The 25,330-nt window shown below is 31.8% G+C and overlaps 1 protein-coding gene across 1 annotated transcript in view; it reads left to right on the top strand.

Moving 5' to 3' along the window:
- Positions 1-25,330, top strand: part of LOC129966881 (obscurin-like) — a 291,121-nt gene that overhangs the window by 4,758 nt on the left and 261,033 nt on the right. Inside the window, exons 2-4 of the mRNA XM_056081489.1 lie at positions 3,734-3,823; positions 9,173-9,401; positions 16,170-16,217. Coding sequence (XP_055937464.1) covers positions 3,746-3,823; positions 9,173-9,401; positions 16,170-16,217 — 355 coding nt within the window. The 5' untranslated portion in view covers positions 3,734-3,745. The remainder of the gene's footprint in view (positions 1-3,733; positions 3,824-9,172; positions 9,402-16,169; positions 16,218-25,330) is intronic.

Genomic DNA, 25,330 nt, shown 5'->3' with positions numbered 1-25,330 from the left:
AATAAGAGTAAACATATATTAAGAGACTTTTGCGTGAATCTGTTGATCGGATTAATTTAGTAATTATTATAAGAACTAATTTGCCCTTGGAAAGTTATCGCTATTAAACGAAAATAAAATTATTTTTATCCCCAAATTTGACGTTACTTTGATTTTATAAGAGATCCACCCGACATCACAATCACGCGATCAGCATCAGCTTTACGCCCTCCATTTTACTGCACGTTAGTATATTGCGTATGATTTGAAGTCCTTCTCTCTCTTTCTTGGATGAAACGCAATATATTCCATAATTGGCATATTATGGTATATATTGCTATTTAAGCGAGGATGAACTGACGCCATATAACTATTATTGATCGATGGGTTATACTTCTCATCTACTTGTAAAAAAAAAAAAATTACTGTGTTATCTAGAGACAGAAAAAAATTCTGCGTGAATTAAGTAACTCTCGAAAAATTATTGTCTGTCAATGAAAAAAAAAAAAAAAGGAAGATTAAAAAAAAATCAATTTGAAAATTATCAACTGTTTTAGAAAAGTTAACATATGTAACACAATTAATTTGATGCAATTGGGGTTATTTTATATTTGAAGAAACCATTTTCTTGTAATAAAGTCAAGATTTCTTTCTGTTTCAAGTTTAATATTATATCTTAATGAATTAAATGGGAGGAGTGGGATTAAAATTAATTATTGTATACTGATTATTCAAAAACAAAGTATTGTATTTTTCACAAATTTTGTCTTCGACACTTTAATGGGTATCAATAATTTAACTTGGGAGAAATGAGCTTGAAAGAAAAGAAATTATTTTAAAAATTACGTGTTTTAACTACGAAAAGGATAACTCAAAAATACAATGAGCTTGAAGGATAAAATTTAGCAAGTGACTTTGAAGCCAAATTTATAAATTTTTGTCGAGTTTTGTCAAATTCTTCTAGCGGAATCCTATCTGTCCGTTCGCAGAGAAACATTAGAACTCAAACATACATAATGAATGTAAATATTATATCTTAAAAATTCAACGCTTGCATGGATGAAATTTAATATACTGCCTATCTGTGCCCAAATTTCCTATGTACCCAATGTCAAAGTTTGGATTAAATCTGTTGAAGGTTTGCCCCTCTGTCAGTTTGAAAAATACCTGAATTCGCACTCTGTTTTCTTCATTGTTCTTCAGAACCAAATAACAGATGCGCCGTATAATGCACTTTTGCGAGTAAATCGAGAGAACTTACTACTATCCCCCCCCCTCCCCAATTAAAAACTCCCTGGAAAGAAAAATTTGAAGGGGACGAACAATTCATTCATCGCCAGTTCTACAACTCACTCAAATCGCATCTTTCGGGGATCACCCTAAACGGTGGTTGGAGGCTGATGTTTACAGATCATTAGCACCTCACGACAATGGAATCCAACTCTGTTCGGGGCCAGGTGATTGCAACCTCTATCTTGAGTCTCCTGGGCCCGCTGCCAGGTTCCGTCAACAGAGACCCTCTTGTCGCACCCAGCCTCAAGGCTGCTCCTGCACCACTCACTTGTTCGCTTTGGCATGGGTAGACTGAAAAATTAATCGGTAAGACGATAAATAACGCACTCGATTTAGGAAATTGTAAAGAGCGCAAACTTCCGCATCTCATCTACAAACAAGGCATTGTTGACTTATTTGCGCCTCGGTATTAGTCTCGAATTATTCAGGCAAATACATGGATTGATTGTGGTGTGTGTTGCGTTAATTGAGCTGATGACTAAATTCTTGAATTGAACGAAATAATTTATTGCAAATAATATGCTTAGAGGAGAGGGTTAAATATAATAAAAAGTTCAGGTTTCTCATTTCTTATTTTTAAAGGCAACTAAACATTATCGGTCACAATATAATATGATGTCGGCCCATAAGCATGATATTAATGTACATTTTCCGCTAACTAAGAGTATTTTATGCCTGATTTCATAATATAAAAGCCCCATTGCGTCAGAACAGAAGAAAAAAACAAAAGTTGTTGGGAATGGTAATTTTTGACCAGGCAGATATTTTATTCAAAACATAATAAAAGAATAAAATTAAAAAATTAAAAATATATATACAACAAAAATGCATTAATTATTACTTTTACTTTTTTTTACAAAGTATATTTACGCATTTTGGGAATGATTTTGACAAAAATATATAAGACAAATCTGTTATCTGCTATCGATTAGTGGCTAAACGGAATTTTGAAAAATATTGATTGCTTGGATTTCAGACCTGTTAAATTAGAAGTAGAATTTCATTTCACCACAGATTTTCACAGTAGTACTCACACAGTGGAAACGCGGTTTGAGAGAGTAAGGTTAATTATTTTTAAAAATCGAAATTTTGTTTTATGATACTATTGTTGTATGTTTGCCGTTCAATATTTTCAATTTGAAATCCAAGTCTTGACCAAGATGTGTAAATAAGGAAGGTAGACTTTATTAAGACAATTTCAGAAATCTGATTTCTTTTTGTGTGCCATTTCTTTTAGCCATTTCAGAAAATGAATTTTAATGTATCTGAGTTCCTTATCAGGGTTTCACGTATAAAACGTAATGGATTAAAAAATTATGATGTTAATTTTTAGATATTAATTCTTCAAACTTTTCGATGAGGTCGCTGACGTTTGAAACACAGAAACTGTTTTTCTTTTAAACAGAAAGAGATCGTTTCACTGAGAGAAGAACCATTTTAGCTTATTTAGGAAAATAAATTTTTCCTCTCTTACTACGCAGTGACGACGAATGCTCACATTCGTGCCATGAAGCATGTTTAAATATTAATGGATGTTTGGGCGTGTAAAATTTAACGGTGCACACCACACTGTTGCATAAAAAAACGCTTCTCGACAATCTATGTGGGTTGCCCAAATGAAAAGTGGACAAGTTGAATGAAAATAATACATTTATTGGAAATCAAAAGAAATTGCCATGGACGTTGTAACACAGATTCCATCGTTCAAGTAGTAGGTCTATATCTTTGCTGTAGAAAGATGGTGGTTGATTCTAGAGGAATTCCTGCACAGCTTCCTTCACTTCGTCATACGAATGGAAACGTGTTTCTTGTATTGCTCTCTTAAGTGGCCCAAAGATGTGGAGGTTGCAGGGTGACAAATTCAGACTGGTGGGGGTTCCAACACTTCCCAACGGAATTATTTGAAATCGTCTGGGCTTCACGGGAGACATGTGGGCAATCATTACCATAGAGAAGGATCACTTGCTATGTGAGAAGGTTGCTTTAGATTGTTTTCCGTAGTTTCGTAAGAGTATTGAAGTATTGTGTTGAATTGATAGCGCTCCTTTGGGGAGGAAAGTAATCAAGAATGTTCCATGGCAATCGAAGAATCAGAAACTGTATCCGATCTTGACGCATCCGTGCATCGCACGATTTTACTTTCGATCAATTTCCTCTTCCACGAACAGCTTTCACTATTGAATGCATCATGAAATGCACACTTTCTACCGTCCTTTATATGCCTGTTCGGTGACGCTGCTATAGCTGCAATCATTTTGACGCAGTCGCAAGTGTCCGCTTTTCATTTGGGCAATCCTTATAATTTGTGAATTTATCTTGATGATGGAAAAGGCGCAAGATCTTCTGCTCAGTCACTTAATTGGGAAGTCAGTAAAAGGTTTTAAGCTGAAAGTCACGCATGCTAATGTTGAATTTGTTTATTATTATTATTATTTACACTTTTTACTTATATTTCTTTCAGTTGCTAATCAAGATGGCTGCTCCACCATGTTTTCTACAACTTCTCCCCACTGAAACAGACGCCACAGATGGAGACATCGTCACTTTCCAGGTACCCAGATAAGAATGATATTTTTAATATTTGGCCTTTTTTCGCAACAAAAACCAAATGTATTCGTAATGATTTGATGCCGGAGGGAAGCAAGTGCATTATGAATCCTATAATGAATAATTCATGTTCACGATTTGGAACCGCTTTCAGCAATTCCGTTAGTAGACTTATTTTACTTTCTGATGTCATTTGAACTGATTCTTCAAGACGTTTCTAATGATAAATAATAACCTCTGATGCAACGAAATTTAGTAGGCCGACAAGATTTTTATTGAAGGATTTCCCCTGACTTTTCAAAAGTGGACAGCTGTTCATTCTCTCTTATACTTACTTGCAAAGATTCTCAGGACATTCTAAGGAAACTAAAATCAATTTATTCTTTGACAACATAGTCCTGCTCCGTACTGATAAAGATCCCGAAGTTATTTCCAGTAAGCTGTCCGAATTTCTCAAACTCATGGAGAAGTGGCTTATCCAGTGGAAGATCCAAATCAACATTGACAAGTGCCAAGCTACTTACTTCTCTTGGAAAAGGAACCTTCCTCCGCCACTACGATTATTTAGAAAAGATATTCCTTGGAGAAGAAGAACAGTTTACTTCGGAGTAACACTGAATAGGCACTTAACCATCAAAAAACATACCACTAAAATAAAAAATAATTACAAAGGACCCAAAGCTAAACTCTACCCCATACTTAATCCCTAAATCCAAGCTCTCGCAAAAGAATAAACTTCTCATTTACAAGGCTATGTCCCGGCCTCTCATATCCTATCTGGAGACCGCCGCCAGAACTCATATAACATCTTTAGAAAGACTACAAAATATGACGATTTGGCAAATCAGCAACATGCCGTGGTTTATCAGGAACAAAGACATACAAAAAGATCTGAATGTCGTAAACTTCTAAGACTTTCACAAGAAACTCTCAATGCGCTTCTTTGAAAAAAATCGGCAACATTGCATTTAAAAAATTTGAAGTATACGACCCATCACTTTCAAAGAATGCTAAGCTACCTAGCCGTCTCCTACATGTTTAGAACATCATATCATTGCTATCGACTTGACTCTGGACCGAATTTGCCGAAATTCATTCATGTAAATTTTTTTATTATTTTTCTTTTTATATTTTTTTAATTTATCTATTAATTTTTATCTAATAAGTAAATCCTCAATTATCTTGCACAGCCATTTACTAAATAATCTCATTGCCATTGTCATCTCTTGTTATGTCCGGAGGTAAAGAACCTTGGATTCGATCACTCCATGACACTCTTCTCAAATGGGCAAACGGCTTAGATTTCGCTGTTGTTGCCGTTCGTTACTGATTGCTTCGTATTAATATTCTACGTTTTTTTTTTTTTTTTTTTTTTTTTTTTTTGCATGCATCGACATTTTATGGAATAATAAAATCCTGGAGCTCTAAATATATTCGAATAAGGCTGAGTTATTTTTTTAAAGATCAAATAGAGTTTCCAATAAATACATGAAACATAGTTTTGCAGATGAGTGGCCGAAAAGAAGACAAATTTGGAATGAATTTCAATTTATTTTCCCACGGGAAAGCATGATTAATATATAGAGATATAGGTGGAAAACGTTTGTTCGCATTAGAAAATGAGAACGAAAGTCAGTGAAGTTTCCTCTTGCTACTTTTTTTGCTAAAAGATTCTAATAGTGATTTCTTCGACACGGTTCAGTATAGGAAATCTTAGATATCTGAGGAAATTATGCTGTGGATGTTAAAAATTTTTCTTCCCTTCTCTTGTAGCGTGAGAATTACAGACTCAGCAATTGTTTAAAGCACGATTTAGAAAGAATTAAATAAAAAAGGGGGATTTAGGACAAGCAATAAGAGAAAATGTTAGAATAAAGTAATATAGGGTAATTTAAGGTAAGAAAGCAGTAAATAAATTAGGATCTAAATTAGATTACGGAAGATGAAGGCATATATTTTTCAAGCAATATTTTTTAGACCAAAAAAAAAAAAAAAAAAAAAAACACCATCATAGCAACACAAGGGATTGGACTGTGAAGAACCTTTTAGGGGCCATTGAACAGTGTCAGATTTCCAATTAGAAGCTGGGCCGCGGTGGCTTGGTGGTAAGGTCTCAGCTTCGAAACCGGAAGGCTTCGAATTTGAGACCTGATTCCACCGAAGAACCGTCGTGTAAGCGGGTCTAGTGCACGTTAAATTAATCGGGGGCCAAACGTCCTCCCGCTAGTGTGCTGTGGAAGCTTGGAGAGGGCGGGGGGCAGTTTAAGTGTCACCCTCATCATCTGACCGGGGTTCCAAACCACGAGATATACCCCAAAATAACCCTAGTGGTGCTTTAAGTTTAGACTTTAAAAATATGAAAAAAGAAAAGAAAAAAAATCTATTATTCCGAAATTTAAAAGACACTTGGTTTTCATAAGTTCGAGTATGTGGCTTTAGTAAATCAAATGAAAGCAAGAAAATAAAATACTCTGCAAATATTTTAAAAGAAATCAAAATGTATAGCTCCGTAACTTTTAGGACTCCTAGGCAGTTGCTTACTTTGCCTATTTGATAATCCATTCCAGACTTTGCTCTGCAACTATATTAGATTGGATTGGACAACTATATTAGATTAGATAGGATAAAAATGATTCTGCTGTGCTAACGCGAGGAGACAAAACCTTCTGTTAACAAAAATATCACGAACGTCCCTCGCTTAAACCGCTGTTTATCAAAATGTTTAAATTTCAACTTACAGTTTGATTCTGTTACTTATTGCTTACACTTGATACTGTAACCATAGTGTGACGCCATGAGATGCGTATGAATTATAAAATAAATTTTTTCCTCTCTTCCGGAGACGAGGATATGTCATGGAACATGAAGTTGGAACAGGTGTAAGAAGTTGACCTTCAGATTATTCGATGATTTATGCCAGGTGTGGAAAAGAAATCGTCTTTTGGAATGGTTACGTGATTACGTCATAATTACGCCGATGTTTTAGTGAAAGGTTGTATTTTGCCTAGTATTTATGGCCACGAGAATATCCACTGTTTTACATTTGTTAAGTACTAATGTCATCGGTTTTTCCTATAACAAACACTACGAGGAAAGTACATATTTTCATTTCATCATAAATGAATGCATTCATTTATTTCTTAATTAATAAACTTTTGAATATTCCCCACTATCTAAATGAATGTGCTACTAAAATATATTAAAGCTGTTTCTAGCGCCTCAGGGTCAAGGAAAGTCAGTGAACAGCATCACAGAAATGTCATTTTGGCGCCCGTCCACCATTGAAGCAACTTTAATTGCTCGGAGATGGAAACGAGTCATAGAATCGTCATCACATATAGATCAAATGAATGCATCTACATATTTTTTTCAGCTGGATGAAACAGACTGTTATTTAAGCGTACAATTTAGATCATTAGATTTTCTAAATTTAAACTTTTTATTAAAATTATCTGCGACTTTAATAAAAATTATTAATTGAAAGAATATTATGAGGAAATTATGAAATTACTTGCCTGTAAAAAAATATGTCACTTGCAAAAAAAAAAAAAAAAAAAAAAAAAAAAAGAGAGGAAATTTTTAAAAATTCTAGATAAAGGGCTTTTTCTAATCTAATGCGTATTGTTGTTGTATCTTTAGAACAACAGATTTTACAATCAAATATTTCAAATTCAAGCTATTCTGAAGTTTTATGATGATTTTATTACTTAAACTGCGAAACGAAATTGCGCCAAAGGGACTCATAACGTTTGACTAACAAGGGATGTGGATAAAATTAAAAAATCTTTTAAAAGTGTAGCAAAAATAGTTATAATTAATAAGATTACGAAATATGAATAGTTATAAAATAGTTATAAAATAAAATTACTTTTCTTATTGTGTTCCAATTTTGCCTGCCTGCTATCCTGTTTTCATTGTCATTGATATTTCTTCCTTACTAATCATTTGCTGGGCGTTCTATTTATTTTTTAGAGGTATGTCAAGAATTATTTTAGTAAAAGCTCATTTCGGATCGCTACTCAGCTTATTACAAATAACCATAATTTATAACCAAACAATGAATCAACTCGCATGCAACGTTTGCACAGATGTTGAAGTTATGTTTATTTATATCATCGTAAATGCTTGCAATAAATGTCGAGTTTTCGTGTTTGCAAAATAAGATAGTTTTAAACTGTATTTAAAGTGCAATGTGAATAGAAGTTTTGTATTTATTGAAGTGTGTGTTAGGCTATAAACGTGCGAAAGGCTATAAATGTGCGAAATGACCGTCGCATTCGAATGAATATTGATAACTAACTACATCTGAGAACCTTGAATATGTAGCACCTTACATTTCCATTCAATACAGTACACTAGCGAGTATCTGGATAACAAAAAAGCCGGATAGGCCGTGGTTTTGTGAGCTCATTTTTTCCCCCCATCAATACCAGAAGACAAAGTTTTTATGCCAAATGTATTACGTAATATATTTTCTCACTTCTTATTGAGTACTAAGCCCTCCTTCTTATTGAGTATTTTATCCCGAACCATGTCAAATGTGAACGCGGCCGCGGATACATGTCGAGTTAAAATAGAAACTCTGTACTTGTAATTTAAATATGTTTATATACTGCACTGCACCTTTCAAGAATTTATTATCGAAAAAGTAAGTTAAAGGATATAAACTGTTCACATTTTAACATAAATACTGTAATGCCTAACTGAAATGCAGGAAACATAAATAAAACATTAAAGTACATCGTAGGTTTAATTCTTAAGAAAATTGACTCTAACTGATTTTATTTTTCTCTGATAAGTGATTACATAGATATGAAAAGGTCAAAAGATAAGAGTCAAAATTTACAGTTTTTAGTTTGTGAAAAAGTTCTTAATAGATGACTGCTTTTGCAACGCCTTGCCTTTCTCATTTATTTACTATAAAAGAAAACTAGGCCGGATAATCGCGAACTGGTCTCTCGAGAGTGTACTGTATTAGGATGACAGTACTTCGAAATTCGGACATGATTTGGTAGAGGTAAGAACTAACCAGTGGCATTAATTAATCATTCTACTTAAATTGTTATTTTCGGCTTTGAATCAGTTCAGGAATATTTTGTTACGGAATTTTCATTTTGAATTAATGATACTAGAGTTGACAAACCACTGCTCAAATTTTCACTCCACATCCGCATGCCGTAGTGCACATTAAATGCGCCGCGATGAATGACGCATTTAACATACATTATGTATCGTGAGAGGAATCACCAAGCATTTCACTTTGGGAATAATGAACTTGCTCATTTAGTATGGTTCTTATTAAAATTTTACAAAAAAACAAAGAGGAATTTTTGACACTTCTTTTTTCCTTTAGGTGAAAGTGAACAGCGACCCCGATGACCCAACGGTGGTGTCGTGGTGGAGGTGTGGCGAGTGCCTGCATCCTGTGCCTGGGCACCGCGAAATGATCGAACACGAGGACGGGTGGCACGAACTCATCCTAAGCAACGTCACTGAGGAGGACGAGGGGGAGTACGAGTGCAGGGCGGAGAACCACCGAGGACATAATTCTTGCTTCGGGTCCCTCTTCTACTATCAAGAAGGTGAGTACACACTTATGAAGTAGTCTTCAGCAGCGTTTACACCAGACTAACTATTGTGCGGAATGGAAAGTCACGCCTACTTCAGGAACATCACGTGACCCCCAATGGCAATGGCAATGGGTTGTCTTATAGGGACAACTACTTGCCATTGTCCATTAGTGTCACGTGATCTTTCTGAAGTAGGCGTGACCTTCTATTGCGCTTAATGTTTGGCCTTGTGTGAACCCTGCTTTAAACAGTATCGCTCATTGTCATATTTCTGCCTTATGCAGAGTGTCATAAAATGGTCTTCAGGCCAAAACCAAAGCAGCGGTCCTCTCCTTTTTTAAAACTTCAGTCTTCATGCTCTCCTCATTTCTTAAAGAAGAGAGCATAAAGAGGGAGATGAAGTAAACGTAAGTAATTATTGTTTGCCAACGGATGAAAAGAGGGGATTTTTACATTTAGCGATAAAGTAAACTCGGATTACTCGCAGACTAAATTAAAGTAAAATAATAAGATTAGAACGACATGATACTCAAAAACACGTAAAAAAATAGAACGAAAAAGTATCTAATTGGGCGGGAATCAAGGTCAAAGAATAACGAATAATTCTGGAAATGCGCTCATCTTACCGCGACTCAACCCTTAGTGAGATAGAATAGTTGAAAAGTGATTGTCTCAGGACTCTGAAACAAACAGTATATATAAAATATTTTCGGGCGAACATGGTGAAGCCCCGATTGTGGGAGACTCAGCATGAATGATCAAGAACTAAAATAATATTCTGAATAATAATAGTGGAAAGGAAAGAAGAGGGGGAGAAATTTAGCTATAAAAATCGACAATTTTGGAAAAATATGAAGTTTACAGATAACATTACACTCTAATGAAAGTGTGCAACTAGGGATTGCAATATCGGACCAAAAGTTCAATACCAGTATTCGGTATTTTTTAGATCTTAATACCGGGATACCGGTTTTAATACCGGTAGTAGAAATTTTAGAAAACGAAAGAAAACACAGGCGTTTTTTTTGTTTTATTTGCCAGTTTTATTAGAGAGTGTAAATATTACAAAAAAAATTGTAATTTTTAAATTATAACGGTATATAAAGAATCACAAAAAGTAAAGGAATATCTTATTTATTTAAATCACGAAAAAGTGTAAATATCACTCTTCAGTCAGTGGTACTATTACAAATTTTTGAAATGTGATTTTAAAAAACATAATGCATCAATTGTATTTTCATTAAGCCTGGAACGTAATTTTGTACAAAAATTACCAGTTGTCGAAAACGCTCTTTCGGCATCTACGCTAGTTGGTGGTACTGTTAGCAATGCGCGATATACTTTTTCCAAGTATTTACCTCTAAATCCCTCATCTTCAAATAAATCGATTTCTCGTCGGATGGTTTTGGATATAGCTGATATCTGTATCGTATTTTGGTTTGTTGAAATATTTTTATTTATCGCTAATTCTAATTTTTGTTCAAGAGACAACTCCTTTACACTACCGACATTGGTGTCATCATAATCTTCGATAATTGTACCGAATTCTTCTGAATGTCGATAGGTTTGTGGGTAAAAAATTTTAAGAAAATTTGCTATAAACTTGATCAGATTTGAATTGGTTAGTCTCTTTTCTTCTTTTTCATTTTCATTTTTGAAATCATTATGATTATGTAAATACCGTATGTTCGGTAAATATAAAATCTGAATCTGTTAATCGATATTTAGCAGACGATACTTTTCAGACATTTTATAAACTGCTACTATTTTTATTTTGTTAAAATATTATTAAAAAGTAAAAGCAAACGATTTTTTCTTTGATAAACATATTTTGTTAATATTATTTCGTTTATTTTTTGTATAATAGCTGATGATCAATTGTAAACCTACTGGAATCTGGCAATGTTTGTAAGATACGCTGTTAAGTTGAAAGAATAAACAAGCCGATGGAATTCTAAATTGCTTGGAGTATTATTTTTGTTTTAAGAATTTAAGATGCTCTGCAAGATATAGTTTGAAGCTTAAGAAAACGGGTAGTTTTCTAGAAAGCATGCATAACCGTAAGACATTTTCTATTTCAGTATGCCTTTCTTCTGTGCGAATTTTCAATGTAATATATAATTCTTTAGATAGTGATGTGTGCTGTTCTTTCAGTGACTGCAACATTAAATTTATTGTTGCATTAGCTGTTAATAAATTAGAATCTCTCCGACATAATGTATCAACAGTCAGTTTTATTGGAAGTAGAGCTGATACAGTTCTGGATATTAAGTCGAATTCACTATCTGAAAGATTAATTTGCAGGTTTAAGTCGATTATTGCTTTTTGGATTGGATTTCTCAGTTTCAAAAATCGTTCCATCATTAGGAGTAAACTGTTACAATGTGTTTTACAATCTAATATTAACATATATTGTGTTTTATTTTTGGTTAGTATATATTTTTGTAATATGGCATTTTTTGTAGAGGAATATTTAAATATCTTAACAATTTTTCGAATTTTATAAATTATAGGAAGCAATTCTTGATGGGTTAATATTTCATCTTTATTAGCAATATCTTCTTCAACAATTACATTGTCATTATATTCATTGCCAATATTACTCTCACTCTCTTCAAAGTCGGAATACGAAGTTTCTCTATCTACAGTATTTGGATACTTCCCTTCTTTATTTTTTTGGTATAATACATCTATTACTCCTAATTAAATTCCATGAGCATAGCACAACTGCTTATTTGCACCAATCCAAAATTGCTCTGAAACATTTTACTGTACATTAGTACGTTTTTCCTAATGTATTATTAATTATCTGTAATGTTTACGTCTCATAAAACCGCGAGTCTTCATTGTTAAATGTAAACATCTCCTCTTGTCACCTTTCCTTTCACCTTTATTTTGTCGAATTAAACCCATTCTAACGCATACGGAAAAGCGCGGTGGGTTTTACAATCCGTTGTAGAACAGTATTTTATCACTTCTTTGACTGTGCGATGCAACTTTGTATTCACAGTCTTTTGCCCGTTAGGGAGACATAAAAACAAAAACATATACTATTTTGCTATGTTGGCGATCCCTGAACATATAGTGGAGACAATTTAAAAAATTTCTAGTAAATACCGAAAAAACGGTATTTAAACTTGTGAATACCTGTATTACAAAATTGTACAAATGGCTCAAAATACCGGTATTCGGTATCCCAGTATTGCATTCCTTATGTGCAACGTATTATAAACATAGGGTAAAAAGATTTACGGTCATTTACCTCACTTGCTGAGTTAGACTGCATGTAGTATTTTGATAGTTCATACTATAAAATGTATAATATTGTTAGATCTAAACATGCCCCTGTCAAGATAATGTCTCTCTGTTTTTATACAAATCTGATCAAATCAGAAAATAACCATAAAAATGACAATAACAAATGTGATCAAGTAAGTATAAGTGATCAAGGTTTATTACCGATTATTATAACTGTTAAGTTTAGAATGTCTTGTGTTAACAAATGTATGTTCTGTACAACACACTGCAGGTTTTGCGATGAATGCTGAAGATAGATCATTTTTTAATATGTAATACTTCAAAAAAAATGCCAAATGATGAAACGCAGTTGGTTAATTTACTCAAAAATGCCAGATTCTGTATTTTGTTTTTGTTGTACACTTTTTTCTAAAAGAAGAGGAAAGGAAGAGAGGAATTTACATGATTTATAGGTGGCTATAATAACTGGATAAAGCTGTCAGTCGTTGGGAAGCCAAAATAGATTCGGTTAAAGCAGAGTATACACATTTTGAACAACTACTAATGCCCCAGAAGAATTTATTGATGCAAATAACTATAATACAGTGGTATCCGGAGCGATAAGTCAATTGGATTTAATACAAGAAATGCGTTTATTTTATGTTAATAGTATGGCAATAATATATTTTGCAATATTATCCAAAATTAACTCTATTAATAAACTATTTCAAACAAAAGCTATCGTTCTTGATTGGTTTAAGTTAATTTAGTCAATAAAATTAAATCCAAAAGCTAAGAACAAAACTTGACACGTTTTTAGAACAAGCAAAAGTGATAGTAAGTAATTTGAATAGTTTCAGAATATTTTCCTGTAAAATGAATGCGGAAAAAAAAGGATAATATTCCGAAATAGAAGAAGATGAAGTTATAGAAAACCGGAGGAATTTAGATGTTACTTTTTTAATACTGATATTGATATTATTAATGTTCAGACAGAAGATAGATTTAAAAAATGTCAAATTAATGATATAGAAACGTTAGAAAAAACATAAATTACAAAAATGCTCCAAAAACTTTGTAAAGTTTTATGATAAAGATGGATATAAGAACCTTATCTAGGAAATTGGTTTGCTACGGAATTTGATTTTCGAATAAAAGGAATGTAAATAACACACAAAACATACTGCAGTATATACTAAATAATAATTATAATGAATTATTTCTAAATGTGTTAAAAGTTTTCTTTATGTTGCCAGTTACTTTAGAGAATGCGAAGCGCTCTTTTAACAAATTAAAATTAATAAAGAATTGTCTTCGGTCAAACATGTGTGCAGAATGCTTAAATGCACTTGCGATATTAAGCATCGAAAAAGAAACTGTGAAATATTATAATTTTTCTGAAGTAATTAATAGCATAAACAAACTCATGCATTAAATAAACATGCAATAGTAATATATATTTTCGTGTTAGTAATTTTTTTTAAACAAAAAATTTAGGTTCCCAAATGTTTTCTGGACTCAGGCCTTTTTATAGAGAAGGCCGGCTCTGCCAAAAACACTAACGTCAGCAAACTTAGTCCTCTCTTGACGTGATCAACTTATTGCTTTTATATTTTTTTTAACGTATCCAAATTTTCATATAAATAAGTATTCAAATTTCTAATTTAAAGGGGTTTTTTTTTATGTGGCTTTAACATTTTTATGATATATCATTACAATAAAAAAGAAAAGAAAGAGCCTTCCATATTTATTGTTCATTAAACAGCTATTTTTAATTTACTACTTTATCATTTTTTAAAATTTTAATATAGAGCTGAATACGAAGGTCACGATTGAAGATTCAACTAGGGTACGCTTTCATAAGAATCTTATTATGAAGATAAGATTATTACGTTTTTATGAAACGTACGTTATTGTGTTTTTTTCAACGAATTAAATTTATGAAAATAATTGAACAGTCAGTGCCGCAGTCATTGAAAATGTAAAAATTGCGAGTAGAATGTTGATTCAAACATTATATACTTTTTATGATAAATAAAACCTCAAATTGATTTTCTTAAAATTAAAAACTATTTGTTTGAAATAAAATGAAGATTGTTAGTTCAGAATACTGTATTTAAAAAAAAAAATTAAAACAAAGAATTTGGCACGAAACTTTAGTGCATGAATATATTCCGAATTTTTATAAAATCTATATCTGTGCTGGAGATTATGTAACTATATAGAGGTAGTTTATTGATTATTACCCATTAACTGTTTTTCTCCAGCATAATCGTCATGGAAAATGTACAATATGAGTTATGACGAGTTTATTCGTCAGGAGTTATAAATTGTAAATATTGCAAAATTTTTGCGACACAATTTAGATATGCATTTTTCGATGAGGCCTATACAGTTGTCTGGTTAAATTTATGTTAGTTAAAAAACTTGAATAGAACCATCTTAACAGAGTTGTAATCTCAACAAAGAATTCGTTTTCAAGCTTTACGGCATGAGTCCTTCCCCCTCCTCATCCCAACATTGTGGCGGCAAAAATGTCTGAAATAAATTCATTTTACCTCACAAAAAGAGAAAGCATTCGATTAATGAATAGTTTATTATTTAATGAATAGTTTATTATTTAATGAATAGTTTATTATTTTATGCACGCCATCTTTATTCAGTTAGTTTTTTTTTAAATTTATTTATTACTTCTATACCGGACACTTTTATTATTTATGGAATCTATTCCCGATTCTTCAAATTTAATTTATTTAACAACAAACTATTAGCAATTTCAAAATGCTATTCAATTTTTCGCTGATTGATAGAAACATTCGGCAAATAAAAATACGAACTCTGAATGTTTATATATTACATCTGATTCCAAGTTCAATCTCATGTTTTCAAATACTCTTCGCACACATGATTCATTTATGGCGATATATTTTATTCGAGCACTGATCAAGCAATAAATATTTTTTATTTAAAAAGTAAGATAAACATTAATTTTTTTTTCCTGCTTTCATTTGTATTAATTTACCTAACTTTTGCTGAAAAATAAAAACTCTTATTAAGCTTAAGTTTTATTAGTACGTGTATCATTATGTAAAATTTCCGATTGCTAGTTTTTGCTTTAGGAATTATTCAGAATATTTTTTAAGGATTAATTAAGATTTTTTTAAGGATTATATTTGTTTCGATTAAAAAACTTAGTAAGATTTGAAAGAAATTAAAAGTTAAAAATATTTAAATATCCAGTTTCGGAAACAAATAAGTGCGAGGAAAAATATTTTTTCCCCGATTGCATTTTGAAGCTAAAGTATTTTCTCTCAATTTCAGTAAATGTTTAGAATCCACCCATTTTCTTTTATATTAAATTATTATTATTATTATTATTTTTTGCTTTTAAATTTTATTATCACTGTTTTTATAACTGTGAAATACTTTTAACGTCTCACAGATGCAGTTTTATATGTAATTTATATTATAGTTTTCTGTATATAAGTTCAATTGTTTATAATAATTTAATTCTATAATAATGGGTTATGTTATTGTGAACAGGAGGTGGCACTATGACTGATGTTACCATGCAAGGAATGTCTGCAGAAGGTGAGCACATTTATTATTAAGTTATTATTTATTATTTACATAAGGATTTTTTTTTATCATCCAAATATTATTTGAGTCCAGAATTTGTGTATTTCAGATCTATACTGTGGATTCATGTCAGTTTAGAGTGAATATTTAATAATGGTAATCGAATATATAAAAATACATTTTTGTTTGTTCGTATTTTATGTGCTGCCATACCGTTTAACCGATTGAGATAAAACTGTGCCAACTTATTGCTTTCACTTGTGCGAAGGATATAGGCATAGTACAATTATTAGCATTTATTTTGAACACAATAAAATTTACAAACAAATCGTTTCATACATGCGGGTTTGAGTGTTAATCTCAGAACCAATAATGATAAGAATTTGATCGTTTTAAAATATTATTTAATTAAAATTTAAAGGGACTGGCATAACATTTACGAAGAGCACAACACTTAAAATAATGAAAAAGTAAGGCTGGCTGCCTTTTGCACAAATTAAAACATCACAATATCATAAAGCGTTCGTTTTTCGTACTGCGTGAAGTTCTTCGAACTCTCTCCCTCTAGTGGGGAAAAGCGAGCGCCATCATGTCACTACCATGCGTGTTGCCATCGCTTGGGGTTAAATCTATCCCACATACATTTATATTATTCAACATTATTTTAAAATTAACGATTGACAAAAGACAAACAGTAATCGGCAAATGGCACATGCCATTCAGAGTTAATTGCACATATATCAAACAAAATAAAATTATTATCGATGCCAATCAGTATGAGTGAAATAAAATCAAAACTATTTAGAGCAAGCGCTAATTTTTTTCTTTTCGTTATTGAATAGTCATCTACAGAACCTATTGTCATTTAGCGTGCGCAATTTTTGGCCGCGGTGAACCACACATATTATTCAGTTTATCTCACACATACAAAATAGAATTATTGTTCTCGGTTTTACAAGCTTATTATATAATATATATTCGGTTATACAATCGAATATCGTGTTGATTGCTTCGACAAAAAATATTCCTCCCAAACGTTCGTCACTAGGTTGATCGACCAGCACAGCACGTAGAAATAAGCAGATTCGAGTTTCTTAATCAAACGATGAACAACAAGCGAGCAGTGAAGTTTAGAAATTGCGAATTCAAGTGCTTCAGAATCTCAAGATCAACACGAGGCAAGAATCGAATATTTATGTGCTACCTGATAACGCGCATCAGAATCAGAAGACCAACATGCGGCAAGAATCAGGGCAACTATTCTTAACGGGAAGTCAAATGGTGAAGAAGGTGTGCTCATTCCACGCATTCCCGTTATTTCCACCGACATGCCTTTTGATTTCAAACAATTGCAATTCACTATTCGACTCTCACTATTCTCGATGACCATCAACAAGGCGCAGGGTGAATCACTCCAAGTGTGCGGATTGAACCTAAAAAATTCATGTTTTTCACATCTGTAGTTATATTCTGGATGCTTACGAGTCGGAGAACCAAAAAATGTACCTTTTCTCTTTTTTTTCTGAAGACGGAAAAACAAAAAATATAGTCTACCTTAAAGCATTTGAATAATAAAGTTTAAAAAAAATTACAGATTATCTTTATATATCTTTAAATTTCAATGAATGTATTCATTGTCGACAAGAAAATAAATACCATTCTTTCTATCATTCCTAAGTAAACAAGATTGCTATTTCAAATTTCAAACAATATTTCCAAAATTATTTCTTCTGCGGCAGCAACGCACCGGGTACTAGCTAGTTAAAAATAAGGAAATCATATTGATTAAAACTTTTATATTAAAACTTAGCACGCAATGTATCAAATAACGTTCTTTTCTCATTTTACTAATTTTGGACCTGAGGAATAGCAATCTGAAATCGGATTCTGTACAGATTATGAACCGTGAAATTGCAATCCATTACAATTCCACACACTACAACATATAGCTCAAAATTAGATATGAAAGAAGTGTTTTAATTTCTGCAAACAAGTTCCATCTGGCGGGATTTCATGAATATAAGGTAATGGTAGATTTTGATCTGGAATATTTTAAAGCTTTTCACCATTTCCACGAATAAATTTTCCCTTTCTCTTGGAAGAAACGTGTTTTGTGGTCGGATGACAGAATTAAGGAGAGAGACGAAGATGGCACTTGTAATAAAGGGAAAAAAAAAAAAAAAAAAAAAAAAAAAAAAAGAACGGAAGCACTTGCATCGAGTTGAGCATCTTCGCTTGAGACCCCGAAATAGAAATCATGCGAGAGGCGAGTTTCACCTTACTCCGATTCAACAGATTTCGCCCGCGCTCTCGTTTAGAGGCGTCTTTCCTTTTCTTCTCTCCTTGCATTACGATTTGCTGCCGTTTAGAAATTTTGGATCAATGTATCAATTTTCTTTCTTCAGTAAGAAAAGAATTAGAACCCTAATGATCAGAAATTTTCGATAAATTGATCAATTTCCTTTCTTCAGTAAGAAAAGAATTAGAGCCATAATGATCAGAAATTTTCGATGAATTGATCAATTTCCTTTCTTCAGTAAGAAAAGAATTAGAACCCTAATGATCAGAAATTTTCGATGAATTGATCAATTTCCTTTCTTCAGTAAGAAAAGAATTAGAGCCATAATGTTTAGGAATTTTCTATCAATGTATCAATTTCCTTTCTTCAGTAAGAAAAGAATTAGAGCCATAATGTTTAGGAATTTTCTATCAATGTATCAATTTCCTTTCTTCAGTAAGAAAAGAATTAGAGCCATAATGTTTAGGAATTTTCTATCAATGTATCAATTTCCTTTCTTCAGTAAGAAAAGAACTAGAGCCATAATGTTTAGAAATTTTCTATCAATATATCAATTTCCTTTCTTCAGTAAGAAAAGAACTAGAGTCATAATGTTAAATAAATAATAAAATAAATTGTCGCTGCTTCATTAAACAAAAAATAAAGCTCATTTTATTTATTAATTCTGATTTTAAAAACTTTTTCAGTTTCTTATTGCTATATTGTGTATAATTAACAATAAAAAATGGTCATGACTGTATTAATTCTGGAATTGAGAGCGCCTGCGAAAACTGCGAGACATTTCTTGGTATCCTTCAAAGGGAAATGCAGACCTATTTCCCTAAAAAAGTCGTTTTTTCCATTGACTTTCATGAGAATTAGATATCTTATCTTAATTCTTCAAAGGTCGATTTAACCAATAGAAACTTTCGCGCTTCTTTATCATGACTCAGCTGACCAAGTGATTCGCTCACCCTTCCCTTTCCAAACTTCCGAGATTTGTTTAATCAATGTCTATATAAGCAATTTTTAAGAAACACGCAATATGGGATACCGAAATTATCAATTTATTTGCGTGTCACATTCACTTTTGATTTCAAAATCTCGAGTATGAAAATAATTACGTAATTTTTCCTTCTCACTCTATGCATTTAAACACAAAATTTGTCTGGCTGCAGATTTATGAATGAGTTAAAACCTTGAAAAAAATGGAGTACATTGCTTTGCAATTAATTGGATCTGAAAGCGTGTAAAAAAAATTCCTAAGAATAATATTGTGAAATTAAAAGGGAGGGATATTACCCCCCCCCCCCCCCCTTAATATTCAGATGAATTTTATTTTGCGTTACAACATACTTTTAACTCTATCGACAGATTAATTACTTATTTTAATTTTTTTTTATTTTAGGAATTTTGTAAAAGTATTTACTATTCTTCTTTAGCGAACAGTTAGTTTGCCAAGATTAATTCACACTAAAATTTTCGATTAATTATTTTGTGTAACTTGGTCTGTTAATAGCTTCAACAAAATATTTTTAAGATAGCTTTAAGCTTCAAATTTTGTTAGCCATATAACTGTCAGTATTAAAGAAACTTTACGCGGTTCTGTTCATTATACTATATATCTCACGAATATCCTGCAAGTTCCCATCAATTGTGAATTTTAAATTGAAACTGAAGTAATGAAACTTCAATTAATACAAAAAATTTTTTGCTGAAACCAAACACGTTTTCTTAAAAATATGAGTACAAAAAGTCGAACCCTTCAACATTCAAATCTTGTATGCACTACCGAATATTTTTATAATTTATGAAAATTCTCAAAAAATTATTAAATAAAAATTTCTCTCATTCATTATAAAATAAAAGTTTAAATTTTACTTTCAGCAGAATTTAAGTGTTGTGAGTAATATTTTATTTTATTTCAATCAATAACTGCACTTAAGAAAAAATTATAAAATCTAAAGTTTATACTTATAGTTCTCCGTGGTTCTAAGGAATCATATCCAATGAAATCTTCTCAACAATCTAACTTTTAAATTGAAAAAAAAAAAAAAAAAAGAAACATTTTTATCTTTTGCGATCAAATCTGACCCGAGTCTGGTTTTTGAATAGTTTTGAATATTACTACTTTAGTGATATTTTATTTAATTTAATAATATTGCGTATTCACACAATAATTTCGTAATTTTAGACGGACGTTGATTGGAGTATTTTTAGTGAGACGATGAATGATTTAACATCGCGCGTTTTTATAAGATAACAATATTTAAAATCTCATAGTTCACTCAATTTTAGTCGTTATGAAGAATGTTTTTCTTTGTATTGAATATCCCCAGAATGTTTTACTAATTATGACTCATAGAACTGAGTGCCTGTATAAAAACATAAAATTCGTAATTCATGAAAACATTTATTGACTAAAACTGCATAAAATAGTATTCTTTACTTCATTTAGACCCTTTTTACTGCAAGGTGCCTGTATACGCCTAGCACTAATTGTTAAGAAAACCGGATTAAAGTGGACATCCTATATAAATACTAACTTTGTTTGCTTTTAATACTACGGATTTATTGAATTATTAAAATGCATATTTTAAAAGTTCATAGAAACTTTTTCTTATTGTTATCTTTTTACAAAATATCATGTTCTATGCTTAATTCATTTCATACAGATACATGCTGAAAATTACATATTTCTAGGTTTAGTTGGCAGTAAAAGTTAACTTAATCTTTTAATTTGAGCTTTTGTCAGCGTGATGGCAATACGTTTGATTAAAGCCAATTTTGCTTATGCGCCTGTAATGTGCATAAGCAGATTAAATTTTATATTTATATTGTGTGAAATAAAAGGTTGGGAAAAATATGTTTAAAATATTTTTTTTTAAATTGATTAAGAATAAAAATTTATATATTGAAAAATAGCATCACTGGATAGGTAATTTTTTGAATTTTAAGAGGATGTACAAATAATTTATTAATTAGACATATTGTTGAACGCTGGGATAACAGCTTTTGTAGCTAAAAATCCCTAAATCCCCCTCTTTCAAACAAACAAACAAATAATTTTTGTACTGTAATATTTTCGGATTCTTGCGGATATGTAATATTTCGGATTTAATATTCTCGCGACAAGTTTCCATAGATAAGTGTTTGTTGCCTTTGGAATGTACAACATACAAATTAGAGCCTGCCAGTTTTTAAAATGACATTTTGTAGTACATTCATTTGTATTTACGACCCAATCCATCGCCTATTGATGCGAAATTCATCTCTGAACTTTTTCAAAGAATTTTAGTCTACGAAAATCATTATTGTAAGAGAAGTGTTTGTTTGCTGCATGTGTAGAGTTTTACAGATAATCGTTGACCAGTTTCTTTTAAAAGAGGGATTGGGGAGTGTCTTTTTATCCGAATGGACTTTCTCGTACCTTTTTATTCGTAGGTTAGACATCACTCATTTTCCTTCCAATTCGTTTTTTTTTTGGTGCAAAAGTAATTGCTCGGCGTAAAGCATTGGCATTTCAAGAAAAGTTTAAAAAATATAGGAAATTAATCACGGACTGAGGCAAATTGTTGCCTCTAAAAATATTGATTTCTCAATGGCCGATAACTACCTTTTTGAAATAATCACAAAGGACTTTTTCTACTCTCCCTGAGTTCCACGTAAAAATCGAAAGACTGAAGTATCGCGACAGTATCGGTGGGAGTGATGGTAGACCATCATCTGCCATTGTAAAATCCCTTCTGTAGGAGGCACATCCCGTCATCAGTAGGGGACTAGCCAATACCACATTCTTTCTGTACCCACCAGGAGGACAGCGAGAACCAACCACCATGCCGAAAGTTTCTCATTTCGTGTTCTGAGGCGCCCTCGGGGGTGGGTGCTCTTTTATTTGAATTAAAGAAAATATGCTGCAAAAAGAAATAAAATGGGTAAGAGACGAAAAGATTTAAAGATGCCTACATGATAGTGTTGACAAAGTTACTCTAAGACAGTCCCACGAAATGAGACAGCAAATTATTATTATAATTTGTTGTTATAAAAATATAGTGAGCCACTGATTTCACGAGAACTTGCGCATTTTTGCTAGGCAAAAACGATTTCAAACTAGTAATGAATAGCTCACCTCCTGTAGTGAATTTCACTGTGTTGTTTTTAATACAGTTAGTGTTGTTTATATCAGTGCATAATTAATTCCACCTCGCATTTTGTAGCAATCCTCCAATTTTGTAAATAAAATAATCAGTTTGGTAATGAAGTTGCAACATCTTATGCAAATTTATTAAATCTCATTTGGCATATGTGAGGGAACGACGCGAAGAATGTTGACTACTATTTACCAAAGAAGAGGAAACGCTTTTGGAACGGCGGTCAACAAGAACACTCACGTGTTTGCTGCGATGCTGATTGTCGGGTAATATATTTTTAGAATGTGGCGGGTTTTCCAAACACGCCAAACTGGCGAGAAGTCTGATATTCTGTTCTGGCTGATTGTGGATATTGACGAAAGATTTGCAGGCTGAATCGCATTCTTAGGAATTGAAGCAATTTTATTTATTATTTGTAAATCAAGTGGCAGATGTTTTTCGTCGTTTTAGTTGCTCTCTAACTGTGCAATGTATCATAAGTGGAGGCCGAGGCAAAATAAAGCGCAAGCATGCTCGCTAAAATAGTGAGAAACAGATAATGTTATCGTAAATAACATAACGTTCTTAGTTTGATATTATTATTGGAAATTGATATTATGTTAATTATGCAATGGTTTTTTTTCAAATCGATAAAAGATTATAAATTAAAATTGTTTGTTAATGCAATATACTAAAGAAAAGAAGCATTTCTTTTTTTATTAACATAAGAATTTATCACGATAATAAATTCTTATATTCAGTAGTTGTTATAAAACTGTCATCTCCATGAGCCAAATTAATAGTTGTTTAACTTTACAAAAAATGTGGCAAAAATTACAAACTCAGCAATAGGACTATCACCTATCTTTACATTTATTTATAATGAAGATGAATGTCTGTTATTGTGCGCATGTTGGCGCTGTACAGTCCAGACCGTTGTCCTTGAAAATTGATCTACGCTGCTTTTCATAAAAATTGGATTACAAATTTCATATTTATTTACAGAGCCACAGTACTTAGAGTTATATTTAGTAAAATATTCTTCTCTATGGTGACTAAAACTGAGGGAGTTATGATAATTTAAATAATTCTGTCTTATAAAAAAGCGCGATTTTAAACTCAAAGATAATATGTCAATCAGACCCCGGAGTTTCCCCACGTCTGACTATTCTAAAATCACAAAATTGTTTGTTTTTCTAAAATAGTGATATTCAAAACTTCATATCTCAGTCTGATTTGTTCCGAACAGATTAAAACATTTTATTATTATTTAAAAATTGAAGTTTCAAGAATATTTGGTTGAATATAACTCCTTAGGACCAAAGGACTGAATAAAATTTAAACTTCATAATTCTTTTCGAAAGTGCATTTAAATATAGAAACAGAATAAAATATTATCATTTCTATCATTTAAATCCTTTTGAAAGTAAAGTTAAAAATTGAATTTTATGATGAATCAAAGAAACTTTATTGATAATTCTGTGAGATAATGCATACATTATAAAAAAAAAAATTCTGTAGTGCACATAAAACTCCAGTGCTGTTTTTGTACTTATATTAAAAAAAAAAAAAAAAAAAAAAAACTGTTTGGCTTCAGCAAAAGAATCTTCTTTTGTCTGAAGTTAAATAATTTGTGCTTCAGTTTAAAGTTCAAACTTTTCGGGTGCGAAATAAAATTAGAAAAATGCATAGACCAATGAACAGAACTCTCTAATTTCTTTGATGATTTTTTTTCTTTAATATTCTATCAGTTCCCGTTAAAGTTGAACTTTATATTGAATGGGAAATAATCATACTTCAATTCAAAGCTCTAGTTTTATAAGAGCTGACAGAAAATTAGAGAAATACATAGTACAATGAACAGAACGGCGTTAGGTTTCTATAATAGTATGAGTTATGTGACTAGCCGTATTTGAAGTTTAAAAATATTTTTATGAAGACACTATTAAGGAGAACAGTATCTCTAAAAGTAGTATTAACAAATAATATGGTCTTAAATTAATTTCGTGTTGATAAAAATTTTATTTTTCCTTTTTTTTTTGTCACCATTTCACCGTTAAGAGCAATATAAATATTACGACCTAATAGCAATTTTCATTAAATATTTCAAACAATACTGGCAAAACAAACCTCCTTGTCATGGGTTAGGTGACTCGCTGTCTATTAAACACAAGGCATTGGAATGAAGAGGCGGACGAACTCGCAAAAATGGTCACGGAGTCGCACCGATTGCTGGAGTGGATTGCTTCAGAATATTTAATTTTTAATTATCAGGAAACCTCACTACAAAAAACGAGTCACATTTTCCAAAATAATAAATATGAAAAAACTGTTGGGGATGTCCCCATCATTACTCCATTTCTCAAAAATAGAAAAGAAGATATCATAACTGCACGCATTTTAACCCGGATTATCATTACTCCAGCTCTGTTGAATAGATTTGGTCTACACAATTATCCTCACTGCATACTTTTTAATATTAAAAACCACAGTGAACGTATCATCTTGTTTTGTTCCAAACACGCAACATATAGGTCAAACCTTTATGCAAAACTTAATATCGATCTTCATTCAAAACGCTTATTCAAATACTGTTTCTAGTATGCAGAATTTTCAGATTCTTCTCAAATCTCTTAATTTTTTTAATATCTATAGAATGCCCTCTTTTGGCGTTAGGGGATAACGGCCTTTGTTGCCAAAAAAATCACATTTCAATC

This window comes from Argiope bruennichi, chromosome 4 (assembly GCF_947563725.1).
Source record: "Argiope bruennichi chromosome 4, qqArgBrue1.1, whole genome shotgun sequence".
In the NCBI taxonomy this organism is placed as follows: domain Eukaryota; kingdom Metazoa; phylum Arthropoda; class Arachnida; order Araneae; family Araneidae; genus Argiope; species Argiope bruennichi.
Note: the sequence above shows the minus strand (reverse complement) of the source record. Positions and strands in the feature narration are given on the sequence as shown.